Source organism: Microchirus variegatus (genome assembly GCF_963457635.1).
Source record: "Microchirus variegatus genome assembly, chromosome: 10".
NCBI lineage: Eukaryota > Metazoa > Chordata > Actinopteri > Pleuronectiformes > Soleidae > Microchirus > Microchirus variegatus.
This window is the reverse complement of record NC_139811.1, coordinates 3,126,748-3,147,297: the sequence shown is the minus strand read 5'-3', so window position 1 is coordinate 3,147,297 and position 20,550 is coordinate 3,126,748. Positions and strand designations below refer to the sequence as shown.

The window sequence follows — 20,550 nt, the reverse complement described above, 5'->3', positions numbered from 1 at the left end:
TTTTAAAGTTAAGTTATAAAGTTAAGGACGAGGGGAAAAAAAAAGGTTTATATTTTGTGAAGTGAGGTAAGAAAAGTGTAAAGTTTGTTTGTTTATTATCGTCTTCTGTCATTTTTGCTGTGCACGTTTGTGTCTTTTTTTGTACGGTGGCCTGGAAGTGCAAAGTAAGCATCAAAATTCTATATTAACAAAGGAAAAGAAAATAAATAAAATATAGTATAGAGTATAATCGACTGGAGGTAAGGGTTGCTCATTCGTAAAAATTTGTCCGATCAGTCCGATTTTTTCGCGACGGGTCGGCGATCACGTGAGTATGTTCCCATTCAATTTTGGTCAGAATCCGCCCACCGACAGGATTAAATCGATCAGATTATGTTATCACAGATTATGGATCTGGTGTCAGTTCTTCAGATTTAGCATGAGTATGTAACAGAAAGAAAAGAAGAAAGATTATAACGAAAGAGTCCAGTAGAGGTCGCCCTGTTCATGCATGCAAAATGGGAGCGGCCCCACCTTCAGGCTCCGCCCCCTGCAGCAGGCGCGTGTGCGTGTGTGTGTGTGTGTCAGTTTGCAGAAGTAACACAGTCACTGAACCCCGTCGGTCACAAACAGCTCACAGAAGTTTCATTTCCCAGTTTGTCGATGTTTGTGAAACAAACGTCGTCCGACTTACTGTAGTTTCTGTTTCTGTCACAAACAAAAACAGACAAAACATAACAAAAAAAACCAAACAGGAACAGGAAGTGGAGTCACGTGTTGTTGCCACTGAGGTCGGCGGGGTCAGCGTTGCAGATGACCTTCCTCTTACGCAGAGACACCAGGTCATAGAAAGGATCTTTGGTGACGCTCGCCCTGAGAAACAACAGTGAAGATTAAGATTAGCGTCTTAAATTAGCTTACCTTAGCTTAGCAAGAATAAAGTTCTGTATGGCTGTCATTTGATTTAAACCAGAGATCTTAAACTCGTGACACTTTTATTTTGAAATTCTGTGAAATATCTATCATTGCAATGCAATTATAAGATTAAATCGCCCGCTCATACTGAATGCTTGTCACTTCACTGGCCCCCTACAGGCCAGACCAGGTACTCAGTGTCTACAGTATTTTTTAACGGATCGCTCTGAAATTTTCGTGACGGGTAGGCGATCACCCGAGTGTGCTCCCATCCAATTTTCGTACGAATCTGCCCACTGATGACGTCACAAAACGTGATCAAATTTCCAAGAAATCCCACTCTCTTACAATGGGCAAAACTGAAAAAGAAACCACCGTATATCTGTCAAAACTCAACGGATTTGAATGAAATTTGGTATCTGTGTGCACGATCGGACACTCTACCATCGAGACTAATCTGATCCAGATAACAGGTACAGCTTGTTGTTCACATGTGTCCTCCCCATGTGTCCTCCAGGTACTCAGTGTCTACAGTATTTTTTAACGGATCGGTCTGAATTTTTCGTCACGGGTAGGCGATCACCCGAGTGTGCTCCCGTCCAATTTTCGTACGAATCTGCCCACTGATGACGTCACAAAACGTGATCAAATTTCCAAGAAATCCCACTCTCTTACAATGGGCAAAACTGAAAAAGAAACCACCGTATATCTGTCAAAACTCAACGGATTTGAATGAAATTTGGTATCTGTGTGCACGATCGGACACTCTACCATCGAGACTAATCTGATCCAGATTACAGGTACAGCTTGTTGTTCACATGTGTCCTCCCCATGTGTCCTCCAGGTACTCAGTGTCTACAGTATTTTTTAACGGATCGGTCTGAATTTTTCGTCACGGGTAGGCGATCACCCGAGTGTGCTCCCGTTCAATTTTCGTAAGAATCCGCCCACTGATGACGTCACAAAACGTGATTACGTTTCCAAGAAATCCCACTCTCTTACAATGGGCAAAACTGAAAAAGAAACCACCGTATATCTGTCAAAACTCAACGGATTTGAACGGAATTTGGTATCTGTGTGCACGATCGGACACTCTACCATCTAGACTAATCTGATCCAGATTACGGGTACAGCTTGTTGTTCCTCCCCCTCCACAGCGTCAGCAGCTCTCACCTGATGGCGTCCATCCAGGCGTCCCGCTCGTCTGCACTGGCGGCGCTGAGTTTATAAGACTGATGTTTGCCCTGAACCACAAGACCTTTGTTCTCCGTCTTACAGGCTTTGATCTTCTGTCCTTTAGGATTAAACAACTCCAGACAATACTGTCCACACACACACACACACACACACACACAGTGAGCACTTACTGAGGACAAATGTGTGTGTATTTGTGTGTGTGTGTGTGTGTGTGCGTGTGTGTGTGTGTGTGTGCGACACACTCACAGATTTGCTGCTCTCCTGCAGTTTCCTGACGCTCAGATTCTCCAGAGGAATTATTCCGATCGGATCTTTGTCCTGAAAGAGACGACGGAAGTTAAAGATCAGATTTTTGGTTTTATGGATTAATGAATGAATGAATGAATGATTGGTTGGTGGATTAATGATTGTTTGATGAATGAATGCTTGTTAGTGGATGGATGGATGAATGGATGAATGGTTGAATGGATGAATTAAATGAATTAATGAATTAAATAAATGAATTAATTAAATGAATGAATGAATGAATTAATGGATAAATTATGAAAGCTTGGTTTGTGAATGGTTGATTGGTTAGTGGATGGTTGGTTGGTTTGTGGGGGGATTGATGAGTAAACAGGTGCTTGGTTAGTAGACGAATGAATGAATGAATGAATGAATGAATGAATGAATGGATGGATGGTTAGTGATTGGTTGGTTGGTGGATGAATGAATGGATGGGTGCTTGATTTGTGGATGGATGGATGGATGGATGAATGAATGAATGAATGAATGAATGAATGCTTGGTTAGTGACTAGTTGATTGGTTAGTGGATGGATGGATGAATAATGAATGAATGAATGAATGCTTGGTTCATGAATCATTGATTGGTCTGTGCATAAATGAATGCTTGTTTGTGGATGGATGATTGGTTGGTGGGCGGGTGGATTGATGTATGAATGAATAAATGAATGAATTAATGTTTGGTTCAGGAATGGGTGATTGGTTAGTGGATGGATGAATGAATGAATAGCTGGTTGGTTGGAGAATATGTGGTCAGATGGACAGACAGAATGATGGAGAGATGGTTGTTTGGAGATAAAAGAGCGATATATTAACTGATTGATTGATCACTGATCAGTGATCAGAACTCACTGTGGTGTATTTAAAGTAGTAGAGGCAGCTGTCCGTCAAAATAAACCACCTCCTCTTCCAGGTTTTCACTCGTCCACCTTCAACACAGACAAACATCAGACTTAAACTTGTGTTTATGTCACAACAGACGTTTTAGCCCCAAAATAATAATAACCCTCTCACCCATCTTCAGAAGCCAGCCTTCTCTGTCCGGGTTAAAGAAGGTCAGCGTCAGGTCGTGGCCGTCGTCCTCCGGGATTTTAAAGGGTTCGCTGCGGATGCTAGTGTAAAGTTTCTGTAGGAAAGAGAAGAGCGAGAAGGTCACGGAGCTGCACGATGTTTCAGGAGTTTGTCAGGTGTTCGTCAGGAGTTTGTCAGGTGTACTTCAGGAGTTCTTCAGGTGTTTGTCAGGAGTTCGTCAGGAGTTCGTCAGGAGTTTGTCAGTTCTTCAGGAGTTCTTCAGGTGTTCGTCAGGTGTTCGTCAGGTGTTCGTCAGGTGTTCGTCAGGAGTTCATCGGGAGTTCGTCAGGTGTTCGTCGGGAGTTCGTCAGGTGTTCGTCGGGAGTTCGTCAGGAGTTCGTCGGGAGTTCGTCAGGAGTTCATCTGGTGTTTGTCAGGTGTACTTCAGGAGTTTTTCAGGTGTTTGTCAGGAGTTCGTCAGGAGTTCGTCAGGAGTTTGTCAGGAGTTTGTCAAGAGTGTGGCAGGAGTTTGTCAGTTCTTCAGGAGTTCTTCAGTTGTTCGTCAGGTGTTCGTCAGGTGTTCGTCAGGTGTTTGTCGGGAGTTCGTCGGGAGTTCGTCAGGTGTTCGTCAGGTGTTCGTCAGGTGTTCGTCAGGTGTTCGTCAGGTGTTCGTCGGGAGTTTGTCGGGAGTTTGTCGGGAGTTCGTCAGGAGTTCGTCAGGTGTTCGTCAGGTGTTCGTCAGGAGTTCGTCAGGAGCTTGTCAGGAGTCCGTTAGGTGTTCATCGGGTGTTTGTCAGGTGTACTTCAGGAGTTCTTCAGGTGTTTGTCAGGAGTTCGTCAGGAGTTTATCAGGAGTTTGTCAGGAGTTTGTCAGGAGTTTTTCAGTTCTTCAGGAGTTCTTCAGGTGTTCGTCAGGTGTTCGTCAGGTTTTTGTCAGGAGTTCGTCTGGAGTTCGTCAGGAATTTGTCGGGAGTTCGTCGGGTGTTCGTCAGGTGTTCGTCAGGTGTTCGTCAGGTGTTCGTCGGGAGTTCGTCGGGAGTTGGTTGGGAGTTTGTCGGGTGTTCGTCAGGTGTTCGTCAGGTGTTCGTCAGGTGTTCGTCAGGAGTTCGTCGGGAGTTCGTCGGGAGTTTGTCGGGAGTTTGTCGGGAGTTTGTCGGGAGTTCGTCAGGAGTTTGTCAGGTGTTCGTCAGGTGTTCGTCAGGAGTTCGTCAGGAGTTTGTCAGGAGTTCGTTAGGTGTTTGTCAGGTGTTCTTTAGGTGTTCGTCAGGTGTTTGTCAGGAGTTCGTTGGGAGTTCGTTGTGTATTCGTCAGGAGTTCGTCAGGTGTTCTTCAGGTGTTCTTCAGGTGTATGTCAGGAGTTTGTCAGGAGTTCATCAGGAGTTTGTCAGGTGTTCGTCAGGAGTTCGTCAGGAGTTCGTCACATATTCGTCAGGAGTTCTTCAGGTGTTTGTCAGGAGTTCGTCAGGTGTTTGCCAGGAGTTGGTTGGGAGTTTGTGGGGTGTTCTTCAGGTGTTCTTCAGGTGTTCTTCAGGTGTATGTCAGGAGTTTGTTGGGAGTTCGTCGGGTATTCGTCAGGTATTCATCAGGAGTTCGTCACGTGTTCATCAAGAGTTTGTCAGGAGTTTGTCAGTTGTTCGTCAGGAGTTCTTCATGAGTTCGTCAGGTGTTCGTCATGTGAGTAAAAATAAAAGACTGACCGCGAGCAGCTCGGTGGACAGGTCGTCCCCGTTGTTGATGCCTCTGTTCATGGAGACAAAGCGCTGCAGACTGGGTTTGTCTTTCACGTTCACGTTGTGGAGGCTGGTGTTGAGCATGATGATGGAGAAGGACAGGATGTAGCACGTGTCTGTGTCACACGAGAGAGAAAACACAGAGACGCGATGATTTGTTTCCTGTCATCGTCTGTTCGAGTCATCATAGCAAATAGGATTTGTTAGGATTTGTTACCTGTGGACTGAAAGACTCCAGGATTACAGTCACAGTAACGAGTTGCAAACGCTTCCATCATCCTGTCGATCTTCTGAGCTTCTCCAGGCAAACGAAAGCTCCACAGAAACTGTCTGAAAGAAAGAGAAGAGCCAGGGAACTGAAGTGTGTGTGTGTGTGTGTGTGTGTGTGTGTGTGTGTGTGTGTGTGTGTGTGTGTGTGTGTGTGTGTGTGTGTGTGTGTGTGTGTGTGTGTGTGTGTGTGTGTGTGTGTGTGTGTGTGTGTGTGCGTGTGATACAAACCTCAGAGCCTGCACCAGATTCAGGTCAGAGAATTCATGTAAACTCACAAAGGCCTTCAGTGTCTCCAGATGCATGTCCTCCCTGTGAGAGGATGTCATGAGTCAACATTCATTTCAAAATAAAAGCATCAAACTGATAATCAAGACACACTTTATACCAGGGGTCTCTAACCCGCGGCCCAACACGTAAATGATAATGAAAACTGGCCCAAACTCTGCAAAATTAGCATGAATTCTCAGATTAAAGTTGTAATTCTCAGATTAAATTTAAAGTCAGAATTCTGAGAATAAAGTCAGATTCCTGAGATTAAAGACAGAATTCTCAGATTAAATTTTCAAATCAGAATCCTGAGAATAAAAGATTCCTGAGATTAAAGTTGGAATTCTCAGATTAAAGTTGGAATTCTCAGATTAAAATTGGAATTCTCAGATTAAAAGTTTAAGTCAGAATTCTGAGAATAAAGTCAGATTCCTGAGAAATAAAGTTGGAATTCTCAGATTAAAGTTCAAATTAGAATTCTGAGAATAAAGTCAGATTCCTGAGATTAAAGACAGGATTCTCAGATTAAAGTTGGAATTCTCAGATTAAAAGTTCAAATTAGAATTCTGAGAATAAAGTCAGATTCCTGAGATTAAAGACAGGATTCTCAGATTAAAGTTGGAATTCTCAGATTAAAAGTTAAAGTCAGAATTCTGAGAATAAAGTCAGATTCCTGAGATTAAAGTTGGTATTCTCAGATTAAAGTTAGTCAGAATTCTGAGAATAAAGTCAGAATTCTCAGATTAATGTCAGAACTATCACTTTAAAGTCTCATAATTCCAACTTTCTCAATGTTTTTCCTCTTTTCTTTAATCTCAGAATTCTTTTATTTTTTACTTTATTTATTTTTTTACATGTGACCCTAATACTCTTCCATAAAGCTGTCATTACAAGTGACTAAATGTAATATGTCGTCTGTTTTTGTTATTTACAGATTCATTTTAAATCAAAGCCAACACTTTTACTTTGAAATGCTGATACAATATCATCCTAAATATGTTTAATTGTAACATCATGATGGATTATCGGGATTATCATTTGAATTTCTACTGTGACTAAACAGTTAAACGACTTAACGTGATCACACACACGTGTGACGTCTGTACCTGTCTCCGAGGAAGTTTCCGATGGCGGTCTTGTTAAGCCCCTCCTCCTTGAACAGAAACTCGGCCACGGACTCTGCTCGCCACTCCAGCAGCGCGTTAGTAACCAGGTAATTAAAACCCTGCAGGAGAAAACCCATCAAATCTTTTTTTGTTATCACTTTAACAGTTTAAATGAGCAGTGTGCGCCCCCCGCTGGTCCCTGTGCCAGACTGCACTAACTTTACAAAATGACTGCTGTTTTTTTGACTCTCCCACACCAAACCCCATAGAGAAAATCAATGATTCCAGCTCACAGGAGCTGCTGCTCTACTGCTGCCTCGTGTGGTCACGTTGTGTCACTGCGGTGAATCTGAACAAAGGATTTCAAACACTGGAGTCATGAAATAAGACGTTTGAACTCAGCGATGGAGGCAGCAGTGGAATCAACGACTCCTGTGTGCTGTGATGTAACATTGATGCTTTTCTCTGTGGGGTTTGGTGAAGGAGTTCAGGGACTCAGTGTTTCTCGAGATGGAGGTCGCTGTGGTGAAGTGGTGCTTCTGCTCTACTTCAGGGAACAGGATGTGGTGTTTCTCGCAAAGGTTTGACATCCGCGCAGCGCACACCCCCCCCCCCCCCCCCCCCACACACACACACACATTCTTGTACTTGCTGCATACTGAGGACCAGCATTTCCACTTTTTAAATCAACACAATTACAAATATCTACTTCATGAATGACATCTACAAAGAACTAATGGTTGCAGTACCATACAATGTCTGCAGATGGAGCCCCAGAGCAAAAAGGGACCAAAAATTTTTTGGTCCTAAATTTGACAAAAACGTCATACTATACTATATCGTCCAAAATTTGAAAAAAAAATGTACCCAAAATTTTTGGTCCAAAATTTGACAAAAAAAAGGTCATACTATACTATATGGTCCACAAAATCTGAAAAAAAATTGACCCAAAATTTTTGGTCCTAAATTTGACAAAAACGTCATACTATACTATATCGTCCAAAATTTGAAAAAAATGTTGGACAAAAAATGTTTGGTCCAAATATGAAAAAAAAACGTCATACTATACTATGTCGTCCAAAATTTGAAAAAAAAATGTACCCAAAATTTTTGGTCCAAAATTTGACAAAAATGTCATACTATATCGTCCAAAATTTGAAAAAAAATTGGACCAAAAATGTTTGGCCCAAAATGTGACAAAAACGTCATACTTTGCTATGTCGTCCAAAATTTGAAAAAAAAATGTACCCAAAATTTTTGGTCCAAAATTTGACAAAAACGTCATACTATACTATGTCGACCAGAAAAAAAAAAAATTCGACCAAAATATTCGGTTCAAAATTTGACAAAAATCTTTGAGAAAATTTTTTTGGTCCTAAATTTGACAAAAACGTCATACTATACTATATCGTCCAAAATTTGAAAAAAAAATGTACCCAAAATTTTTGGTCCAAAATTTGACAAAAAAAAGGTCATACTATACTATATCGTCCACAAAATCTGAAAAAAAATTGACCCAAAATTTTTGGTCCAAAATTTGACAAAAACGTCATACTATACTATATCGTCCAAAATTTGAAAAAAATGTTGGACAAAAAATGTTTGGTCCAAAATTTAAAAAAAACGTCATACTATACTATGTCGTCCAAAATTTGAAAAAAAAATGTACCCAAAATGTTTGGTCCAAAATTTGACAAAAATGTCATACTATATTGTCCAAAATTTGAAAAAAAATTGGACCAAAAATGTTTGGCCCAAAATGTGACAAAAACCTCATACTTTACTATGTCGTCCAAAATTTGAAAAAAAAATGTACCCAAAATGTTTGGTCCAAAATTTGACAAAAACGTCATACTATACTATGTCGACCAAAAAAAAAAAAAAATTCGACCAAAATATTCGGTTTAAAATTTGACAAAAATCTTTGACAAAAAATGTTTGGTCCTAAATTTGACAAAAACGTCATACTATACTATGTCGTCCAAAATTTGAAAAAAAAATGTACCCAACATTTTTGGTCCAAAATTTGACAAAAACGTCATACTATACTATATCGTCCAAAATTTGAAAAAAAAATTGACCCAACATTTTGGGTCCAAAATTTGAAAAAAATCTTTGACAAAAAATGTTTGGTCCAAAATTTAAAAAAAAACGTCATACTATAATATATTGTCCAACATTTTTTTTTTTTTTTTTTTTTTTTACAAATTGAGTATAGCATGTTTACAACCTAAGGAAGTGATTTCAATGAAAACAAAGTGAGGACCGGCCAAAATGTCCTCAATCCGTAAAAATGACCTCACTTTGTTGGTTAAAAACCCTCACTGGTCCTCAGTATGCTGCAAGTACAAGAACACACACACACACACGCACGCACACACATCTGCTTTCATCTCACCGTTGACCTTCACATCAAGAGGAGCTGCAGTCAGTGAAAGTGTAACGACGTGTATGTGCTGAACCTCCACACGCAGACCATAATAATAACACACTGTTGTGTGAAACTCTTTATCTGATCGAACAACAAACAAACACACAACGACAACCCAGTCGTGCAGAGCGTGAAATCGTGTGAATAATCACATCAACACTCACTGTTTTTGGGTCCATGTTGAACTTCTTCTTCCCGCGTAAGAATCTTCGGTTCCTCACAACATTTTTACTGCAATAAAAACGTGGAAAAACGTCAAAAATGTGCAGGTGTAAAAAGTTACGAATAAGTTAATGTGTCACATTGTAAACTGTAAACACTCTCACACCAAACCCCATGGAGAAAATCAGTGATTTCACATCACAGGGACACAGGACTTTGTTGATCTGCTGCCTCCTTCAGTAAAGTCCAAATATGTTATTTTGTGACTTCAGCATTTGAAAACCGTCGTTCAGATTGACCTCAGTGACACAAAGTGACCACACAAGGCAGCAGTGGACCAGCAGCTCCTGTGTCCCCGCGAGCTAAAATCACTGATTTTCTCTATGGGGTGTTGGTGTGGGAGAGTGAGTGGTGAACAAACGTCATTTTCAAGTCGATATAGTTTGTCTAACTGCAAAATAAAGAGACAAACATGATCTTATGATATTGTAGAGTTAAGGGAGAATTCCAATTCCTCTCTTAACCCTCAAGCTCAACCCTTAATCTTAACTGGTCCTCAAAACCAAGTGTTGAGGGTTATTTTGTCACTTAGAAATGGGACACCCCTTAAATGCAGATACGTCTTCAGACTGTAGGGGGCAGAATAATGCGAAAGATGCATCCAGTCTGTCAACTCCAAAAAAGAAGAAGAAGAAGAAGAACACATTTACGTCATCCGTACTTGTCGCTTCCGTACTTGACCGGCCGACTACTGACAAAAGATCGTAAAATAAAAATAAATGTTACGCAACAATGACGTCAGTAATCCATAATATGGGCCTAAACTAAGATAATACAATGGTTTTCATCATTTTTATATCTCTATTAACAAAGAAAATACTTCATTTGTAGCGTACTCGTTTTGCTGCTTTGTTCTGTCAAAACACGCAATGCATTCTGGGTATAAACCTCAATTTAGGGTGTATTCCAATTCCTATCTTAACCCTCAATCTCAAAAATGCTCTCCCTCTAGTGCAAGTGCTGTCCCGATTCTCAGAAAAATTAAGTTGAGGGGCGAGTTTAAGGGCTGTATTGCCCTCAATATTGAGATTTTCCAAGACCACCCTTGGGAGCAAGGGCTACCCAGAATGCATTGCGTGTTTTGACATAACAAAGATGGCGCCGAAAGCAGCGAAACGAGTACGCTACAAATGAAGTATTTTCTTTGTTAATAGAGATATAAAAATTATGAAAACCATTGTATTATCTTAGTTTAGGCCCATATTATGAATTACTGACGTCATTGTTGCGTAACATTTATTTTTATTTTACGATCTTTTGTCAATAGTCGGCCGGTGCGGACAAGCGATGGTTTGCTATGGTTTACTTTTCAATAAGCCGTGGTGTGTGGTAACTGTCAGCTGAATATTTGTATGAGTATCATCTTATAACTAACTGACAACCTAATAACTTGACTGACAAACGGATCGTAATAAATAATCCTGACGTAAATGTCTTCTTCTTCTTCTTCTTTTTTGGAGTTGACAGACTGGACGCGGCTTTGGCGTTATTCTGCCCCCTACAGTCTGAAGACGTATCTGCATTTAAGGGGTGTCCCATTTCTAAGTGACAAAATAACCCTCAACACTTGAGTGTGTTTCGTGAGCTGAGGCTTAAATCTGTTTTTCTTCTGCACCTGAAATCGAGGCATAAATGTATTCGAGTATTTTGCTGATTTTCTCATTCGGGACATTTTTTAACTCTCAGTGCTGCAATCGCATGACTTCAGCGTTTCCTGTGTCGTGGGCGTCCAACGCGCTGCATCACGGCGTCGCTTCATTAAGGGGGAAGCGGTCGGCGTGACTCACTTCTGCTCCTCGACTTCACGTCTGTGGATCCGCGGCTCGGCGGCTTCGATCTGCGGCCTCAGATTCTGTGACAAACGAGAGCGAGTGAAGTTAGTGCGAGGCTGTGACGCACACTGTGATACGGTACACACACACACACACACACACACACACACACACACACACACTGAGATGAAGTGACAAAACCTATAGATTTTCTATTTTTGGTTTTGCTGTAGAGCAGCATCAGTGTGGTGCAGCAGCAGCAGCAGGAAGGAGAATAACGAGGAGGGTTTTTTTTTTTTTTTTTTTTTTTTAAATGCGAGACAGAGATGTTTCCACCACCTGAACGTCATCCAGCAGCTCAGACTTAATGGTTTCACCCGACCTGCTCTCTGTTACTGTTAGACCGGGACGAGCTGTGGAGGCAGAAGAAGAAGAAGAAGAAGAAGAAGAAGAAACCATGAGTTCGGCCTCAGTGGACGACTTTATAGAGAGGAGGTCAACTCCTCTTCCTCTTTTCTTTAATGTTGAACGAGGCTAAATTTAAAAATAAATAGCTCAAGTCCACACCTGCTGCTTTACGCGTACGATATCTTTAAGGACATTGTGAACTGCGTGCTCTCCCACACCAAACCCCATAGAGAAAATCAGCAATTTAACACCACAGCACACAGGAGCTGTAACATCCACTGCTGCCTCCATCAGCAACTTCACGTTGTTATTTTAGGACTTTTGGTGTCTGAAATTCTTTGTTCAAGTTGACCGCAGTGACACAAAGTGACCACGCGGGGCAGCAGTTAGACCAGCAGCTCCTGCGTCCCCTGTGAGATAAAATCGCTGGTTTTCTCCATGGGGTTTGGTGTGGGAGAGTGAGTGTCGTTTACGTCTGTCTAACGTGTTCTTAAAGATGTTCTAGATTTAAACTGGTGTACATCTCATATGGTGAGAACTTAAAAAAAACACGCAAACTAACCCTTTACGTGCATCAACGTTTTTTTTCCCCATGACAAAGAATAATATCTGCAACACTAGATGAATAAAAGTTTTGTTCTGCACCTTTAACACACGTCTTGGTTTAGTTTAGGTATTTAAACATGATAAAAACAACAAAACAACACATATAATCTGCTGAATAAGAGCAAATAATCTTTAAATGAGCTACAATTGTAACCATTGAGTTGTCAACTTCAAAGGATAATAGAAGAAAACGGCATTTTAATGTTAGTTCTTCTTCAAAAATTCACAAAATCATCTCACAACAATCTTTTTAACAGTATAATAACAATAATACTGCTAATAATAATGATAATGATGATGAGGATGATAAAAAAGAGCGTACCTCTCCCCCACAGAAAGCTGTCTTTCCTGCGTATGGCCATGTTTGTGATGGTGCAGAGTGACTGAACGACTCGACAGGAAACAAGTGGAGTGTCACTCAAAGCTGTGACACGCACACACACACACACACACACACACACACTCTGCATACTGAGGACCAGGTATAAGTGCTGATAAAGTGAGGACCAGCGTTTCCACTTTATAAATCAACACAATTACAAATATCTACTTCATGAATGACATCTATATAAAAAATCTACTGGGTGCAGTACCATAAAATGTCTACAGGTGGAGCCCCAGAGCGAAAAGTGTGTGAAACACCAGGGCTGCAAAACGGGTATTTGTACCAAATTGTACCAAAAATCAGAGAATAGAATGTTAACAACCTAAGGAAGTGATTTCATTGAAAACAAAGTGAGGACAGGCCAAAATGTCCTCACTTTGTAAAAATGACCTCACTTTGTTGGTTAAAAACCATCACTGGTCCTCAGTATGCCGCAAGTACAAGAACACACACACACACACACACACACACACACACACACACACACACACACACACACACACACACACACACATACACACACACGTGTAAAATGTCAACATGAGTGAGGACATTTCATTCATGCTCTGATCTTGCAAAAAGAACAAAATGACATCACACGCTTTAGAAATTACACATTTACAATTAAACATGGACAGAACTGAACTGATGAGGCCCCACCTAGTGGACACCTCGTGCAATATTCGCACCGGCCCATGCTTATATAGTCATTATTATTATTATTTACAGGAATAATAAACACTGTTAGATGTGAAAAGTATTACCTTTTGTAAACTGCTCACTCTCTAAGCTTAGTCGGACTAACATACCTGGTTAGTGATTCATAGTCCGATTACGCCTGCGTGTATATGCTTAAGCCCAATTTATACTTCTGCGTAAAGTGCTCTGCGTAGGCTACGTAGAGACTCTGCGTCGACGCAGAACCTGTCGAAGAGCCTCTGCGTAGTCTCCGTCTGCACGAAATATTTTTTAAGTGTCCGTCACTCCGTCAAGGGACAACGGAGACGGCAAGAGCTGCGATTGGTCCTCAGGACAGGCCGAGCTAAGCTGCTCTGTGCCGGCTCTCAGTGCGCTCCGGGCGTCCTGAGAGAGGCGGAGCTGATCCCCGCCGATAACGCCGCTGCCGAACTATAAATACGTCATATCTTAACACACACAGCACATGTTTAGACTCTAAATGGCCAATTTCTCGCCTCAAATTATCTAAAAACTGCGTTCCGTCACACGGAAAAGTGAGAAACGGCCACTGTTTCAACAACAACAGACTTTCTCTCTCTTTCTTTCTCGGACGCCATTGCTCACTGTAGCCAGAAGCACAACAACCTTGCACAGCGACCCCTACTGATCGGGCGGGAAATTGCAGCGAGTGTCCGTCACCACGACGCAGAAGTATAAATGCTCGAGGCGTCTCCGTGGTGACGCAGACGGATAACGCATACGCAGTCGGAGAAGTATAATGTGGCCTTAACATGTGAAGTGTGGTGAGGTTAAGGTTATGGTTAATGCTTTGTTTCGCGTTGTACTAAAGCCCAATTTATACTTCTGCGTAAAGTGCTCTGCGTAGGCTACGTAGAGACTCTGCGTCGACGCAGAACCTGTCGAAGAGCCTCTGCGTCGTCTCCGGGTGCACGAAATATTTTTTAAGTGTCCGTCACTCCGTCAAGGGACTACGGAGACGGCAAGAGCTGCGATTGGTCCTCAGGACAGGCCGAGCTAAGCTGCTCTGTGCCGGCTCTCAGTGCGCTCCGGGCGTCCTGACAGAGGCGGAGCTGATCCCCGCCGATAACGCCGCTGCCGAACTATAAATACGTCATATCTTAACACACACAACACATGTTTAGACTCTAAATGGCCAATTTCTCGCCTCAAATTATCTAAAAACTGCGTTCCGTCACACGGAAAAGTGAGAAACGGCCACTGTTTCAACAACAACAGACTTTCTCTCTCTTTCTTTCTCGGACGCCATTGCTCACTGTAGCCAGAAGCACAACAACCTTGCACAGCGACCCCTACTGATCGGGCGGGAAATTGCAGCGAGTGTCCGTCACCACGACGCAGAAGTATAAATGCTCGAGGCGTCTCCGTGGTGACGCAGACGGATAACGCATACGCAGTCGGAGAAGTATAATGTGGCCTTTAGTCGGACTAACGTACCTGGATAATTTGATTCATAGTCCGATTACTCCTGCATGTATACACTTAGTTGGACTAACGTACCTGGATAACGTGATTCATAGTCCCATTACTACTGCGTGAATACACTTAGTCGGACTAACGTGATCCATAGTCCCATTACTACTGCGCGTATACGCTAAATTGGACTAACGTACCTGGATAATGTGATTCATAGTCCGATTACTACTGCATGTATACGCTCAGTCGGATTAACGTACCTGGATAATGTGATTTATAGTCCCGTAATAACTGTGTGTATAAGCTTAGTCGGACTAATGTACCTAGATAATGTGATTCATAGTGTGATAACTACTGCATGCATACGCTTAGTCGGACTAATGTACCTGGATAATGTGATTCATAGTCCGATTACTCCTGCATGTATAGTCGGACTAATGTACCTGGATAATGTGATTCATAGTCCGATTACTCCTGCATGTATAGTCGGACTAATGTGCCTGGATATTGCGATTCATTGTCCGATTACTTCTACATGTCAAGTCGGACTAACCTACCTGGATAATGTGATTCATAGTCCAATAACTACTGCGTGTATACGCTTAGTCGGACTAAAGTACCTGGATAATGTGATTCATAGTCCAATAACTACTGCGTGTATACGCTTAGTCGGACTAAAGTACCTGGATAATGTGATTCATAGTCCAATAACTACTGCGTGTATACGCTTAGTCGGACTAACGTGATCCATAGTCCCATTACTACTGCGCGTATACGCTAAATTGGACTAACGTACCTGGATAATGTGATTCATAGTCCGATTACTACTGCATGTATACGCTCAGTCGGATTAACGTACCTGGATAATGTGATTTATAGTCCCGTAATAACTGTGTGTATAAGCTTAGTCGGACTAATGTACCTAGATAATGTGATTCATAGTGTGATAACTACTGCATGCATATGCTTAGTCGGACTAATGTACCTGGATAATGTGATTCATAGTCCGATTACTCCTGCATGTATAGTCGGACTAATGTACCTGGACAATGTGATTCATAGTCCGATTACTCCTGCATGTATAGTCGGACTAATGTGCCTGGATATTGCGATTCATTGTCCGATTACTTCTACATGTCAAGTCGGACTAACCTACCTGGATAATGTGATTCATAGTCCAATAACTACTGTGTGTATACGCTTAGTCGGACTAAAGTAATATTTATGTTTCCTCAAATGTGTGAAGGTATTTGACTCAATGGATCTTTTCAAATGTTGCAGACGAAGCAGCACAAATCAGCTCGACGCTGAGTTTCACAGCTTCATTTCTCCGCGCTCACGCTCCTCAGATTAGCTTCATCTCCTCGGCTGTCGCTCACCACGGCTGTTTCTCAGAAGGCGAGGAAACCTCGCAGCTGCCGCGCAGCATTGATGCTTCTGTAATTGCTTCTGTCGTCGCTGTTCTTTTGTCCGACGTGAAGACTGCCCTGTTGTCATACGTCTATATATAGCAGCGCTGTCCGCCACACAATGACTCACTGGACAGGACGAGTGGTCGCAGGGTCAGAGGTCACGGAGGCCGGCCGGGTTATGAAGTGAAGACGTTAAAAGGAGCAGGAAAGACTTCAAACGGCGGCAAAGAGACAGAAAATTCAGCATTTTGGGCTACATTAATCAGACTATGATTCACATTAACCAGGTATGTTAGTCCGACTATAGATGCAGGAGTAATCGGACTATGAATCACATTATCCAGGTAAGTGAGTCCGACTAAGCGTATACACGCAGGAGTAATTGGCCTATGAATCACATTATCCAGGTACGTTAGTCTGAATATACATGTAGGAGTAATCTGACTAAGAATCGCAATATCCAGGCACATTAGTCCGACTATACATGCAGGAGTAATCGGACTATGAATCACATTATCCAGGTATGTTAGTCCAACTAAGCATATACATGTAGGAGTAATCGGACTATGGATCACAATATCCAGGTTCATTAGTCTGACTATACATGCAGGAGTAATTGGACTATGAATCACATTATCCAGGTACGTTAGTCCGACTAAGCATATACATGCAGGAGTAATCGGACTATGAATCACAATATCAAGGTACATTAGTCTGACTATACATGCAGGAGTAAATGGACTATGAATCATATTATCCAGGTACATTAGTCCGACTAAGTGTATACATGCAGGAGTAATCGGACTATGAATCACAATATCAAGGTACATTAGTCTGACTATACATGCAGGAGTAATCGGACTATGAATCACATTATCCAGGTATGTTAGTCCGACTAAGCGTATACATGTAGGAGTAATCGGACTATGGATCACAATATCCAGGTTCATTAGTCTGACTATACATGCAGGAGTAATTGGACTATGAATCACATTATCCAGGTACGTTAGTCCGACTAAGCATATACATGCAGGAGTAATCGGACTATGAATCACAATATCCAGGTACGTTAGTCCGACTAAGCATATACATGCCGTAGTAATCGGACTATGAATCACATTATCCAGGTATGTTAGTCCGACTAAGCATATACATGCAGGAGTAATCGGACTATGAATCCCAATATCAAGGTACATTAGTCTGACTATACATGCAGGAGTAAATGGACTATGAATCATATTATCCAGGTACATTAGTCCGACTAAGTGTATACATGCAGGAGTAATCGGACTATGAATCACAATATCAAGGTACATTAGTCTGACTATACATGCAGGAGTAATCGGACTATGACTCACGTTATCCAGGTACGTTATTCCGACTATGCATATACATGCAGGAGTAATTGGACTATGAATCACAATATCCATGTTCATTAGTCTGAATATACATGCAGGAGTAATTGGACTATGAATCACATTATCCAGGTACGTTAGTCCGACTAAGCATATACACTTAGTAGTAATCGGACTATGAATCATATTATCCATATTATTGTCTTAGTCTTTAATGCTCAGCACTGCTCTCTGACTCGTCACCCGGCAGGTCGCCAGTTCAAGGGCTGTGGTGCCCAGGAGCAAGGCACCCAATCACCCCCAATGATCCCATGATGGGATCAAATTCACTCTGACTAACTCTAACTAGTCTGTGTGGACGTCACAGGTGCACAGTGAGACGCAGGCGAGGGGGAAAATTGTCCTGCTATAATTGAAATGTTATTCATCCAACTTTCCTCTTGTGAAACTTTGGTTTGTTATTTTGTTTTTCATTCTTCCGTTTCAAGGCTCCGGTGTTTTATCCCGTTTCCATAGTAACCTGATATTAATAATGCCACCTTGACAGATTAGAGATGTGCAGGTGTTGGATGCAGATAGATTTTCTGACAGTGAATGCAGGCGTAGAAGTGACAGGATTCATGTGTACACACTTCATCATGTCACACTGTAGTGTACATTATTTTAATCATGGATTTATCTGTAGTCGTTTGGTCCATAAAAGTCAGAAAATATTGAAAAATGTTGATGTGTTCTGTCTCTCTGGTGTCTCTCTGGTGTCTCTGGTGTGTCTGGTGTCTCACTGGTGTCTCTGGTGTCTCACTTGTGTCTCTGGTGTCTCACTTGTGTCTCTGGTGTCTCACCTGTGTCTCTGGTGTGTCTCTGGTGTGTCTCTGGTGTCTCACTTGTGTCTCTGGTGTCTCACTTGTGTCTCTGGTGTCTCACTTGTGTCTCTGGTGTCTCACTTGTGTCTCACTGGTGTCTCTGGTGTCTCACTTGTGTCTCTGGTGTCTCACTGGTGTCTCTGGTGTCTCACTTGTGTCTCTGGTGTCTCACTTGTGTCTCTGGTGTCTCACTGGTGTCTCTGGTGTCTCACTTGTGTCTCTGGTGTCTCACTTGTGTCTCTGGTGTCTCACTTGTGTCTCTGGTGTCTCACTTGTGTCTCTGGTGTGTCTCACCGGTGTCTCTGGTTTCTCACTTGTGTCTCTGGTGTCTCACTGGTGTCTCTGGTGTCTCACTTGTGTCTCTGGTGTCTCACTTGTGTCTCTGGTGTGTCTCTGGTGTGTCTCTGGTGTCTCACTGGTGTCTCTGGTGTCTCACTTGTGTCTCTGGTGTGTCTCTGGTGTCTCACTGGTGTCTCTGGTGTCTCACTTGTGTCTCTGGTGTCTCACTGGTGTCTCTGGTGTCTCACTTGTGTCTCTGGTGTCTCACTGGTGTCTCTGGTGTCTCACTTGTGTCTCTGGTGTCTCACTGGTGTCTCTGGTGTCTCTGGTGTCTCACTTGTGTCTCTGGTGTCTCACTTGTGTCTCTGGTGTCTCACTGGTGTCTCTGGTGTCTCACTTGTGTCTCTGGTGTCTCACTTGTGTCTCTGGTGTCTCACTTGTGTCTCTGGTGTGTCTCACCGGTGTCTCTGGTGTCTCACTTGTGTCTCTGGTGTCTCACTGGTGTCTCTGGTGTCTCACTTGTGTCTCTGGTGTCTCACTTGTGTCTCTGGTGTCTCACTGGTGTCTCTGGTGTCTCACTTGTGTCTCTGGTGTCTCACTTGTGTCTCTGGTGTCTCACTTGTGTCTCTGGTGTCTCACTGGTGTCTCTGGTGTCTCACTTGTGTCTCTGGTGTCTCACTTGTGTCTCTGGTGTCTCACTTGTGTCTCTGGTGTGTCTCACCGGTGTCTCTGGTGTCTCACTTGTGTCTCTGGTGTCTCACTGGTGTCTCTGGTGTCTCACTTGTGTCTCTGGTGTCTCACTTGTGTCTCTGGTGTCTCACTGGTGTCTCTGGTGTCTCACTTGTGTCTCTGGTGTCTCACTTGTGTCTCTGGTGTCTCTCTGGTGTGTCTCTGGTGCCTCACTGGTATCTCTGGTGTGTCTCTGGTGTCTCTGGTGTGTCTCTGGTGTCTCTGGTGTGTCTCTGGTGTCTCTGGTGTGTCTCTGGTGTCTCTGGTGTGTCTCTGGTGTGTCTCTGGTGTGTCTCTGGTGTGTCTCTGGTGTCTCTGGTGTGTCTCTGGTGTCTCTGGTTTCTCTCTGGTGTATCTCTGGTGTATCTCTGGTGTGTCTCTGGTGTCTCTGGTGTGTCTCTGGTGTCTCTGGTGTGTCTCTGGTGTCTCTGGTGTGTCTCTGGTGTCTCTGGTGTGTCTCTGGTGTGTCTCTGGTGTGTCTCTGGTGTGTCTCTGGTCTCTCACGTCTCTCTCGTGTCTCTGGTGTGTCTCTGGTGTCTCACTGGTGTCTCTGGGGTGTCTCTGGTGTGTCTCTGGTGTGTCTCTGGTGTGTCTCTGGTGTCTCACGTCTCTCTGGTGTCTCTGGTGTGTCTCTGGTGTCTCACTGGTGTCTCTCTGGTGTGTCTCTGGTGTCTCACGTCTCTCTGGTGTCTCTGGTGTCTCACTGGTGTCTCACTGGTGTGTCTCTGGTGTCTCACGTCTCACCGGTGTCTCTGGTGTGTCTCTTGTGTCTCACTGGTGTCCCTTGTGTCTCTGGTGTCTCTGCTTGGACAAAGGCAGTGGTCTCTGGGGAGAGTTCACAGCAGGTGGACGGAGGCGAAAGAGACGATGATGGACAGAGTCAGGCTGTGATTGGACGAGGTGACGCTTGGCGACAGACTTATGAGAGAAGCAGCAGCATTAGGACTCGCTCACTGTCCCTAGAGGACACTTGTGTTTGCTCCACAGTGGGAGAACAATAATGACCTTAAAGGTCAATTCAGTGATTTTTTTAGTAGCTATAAGACATTGCTGATCTATCTATGTGCATACAGCTTGCTATCTTGTAAATGTACACAGCATATAGGCTGTATTGTTGCTACTTTTGCTGAACTGGAAATGTGTGTGAATAAATCAATTAAATTCAGCTATACACAAATTGACAATGTCACCTTTTAG

General features: G+C 42.8%; 1 protein-coding gene across 1 annotated transcript; it reads right to left on the bottom strand.

Annotated features, from left to right (window-relative positions):
- Positions 1-749: 749 nt before the first annotated feature.
- LOC310933059 (cytohesin-4-like) lies at positions 750-9,383 on the bottom strand (the record flags this gene model as incomplete). The annotated part of the gene is made up of 10 exons (XM_083896481.1): positions 9,354-9,383; positions 6,759-6,877; positions 5,610-5,694; positions 5,333-5,441; positions 5,083-5,231; positions 3,389-3,500; positions 3,227-3,303; positions 2,338-2,409; positions 2,068-2,216; positions 750-852 (listed from the first exon to the last, which is right to left on the bottom strand). Exons 1-10 carry the CDS (start codon positions 9,366-9,368, stop codon positions 750-752), a joined length of 990 nt encoding a protein of 329 aa, XP_083752607.1. The 5' UTR covers positions 9,369-9,383.
- Between the last annotated feature and the right edge of the window lie 11,167 nt (positions 9,384-20,550).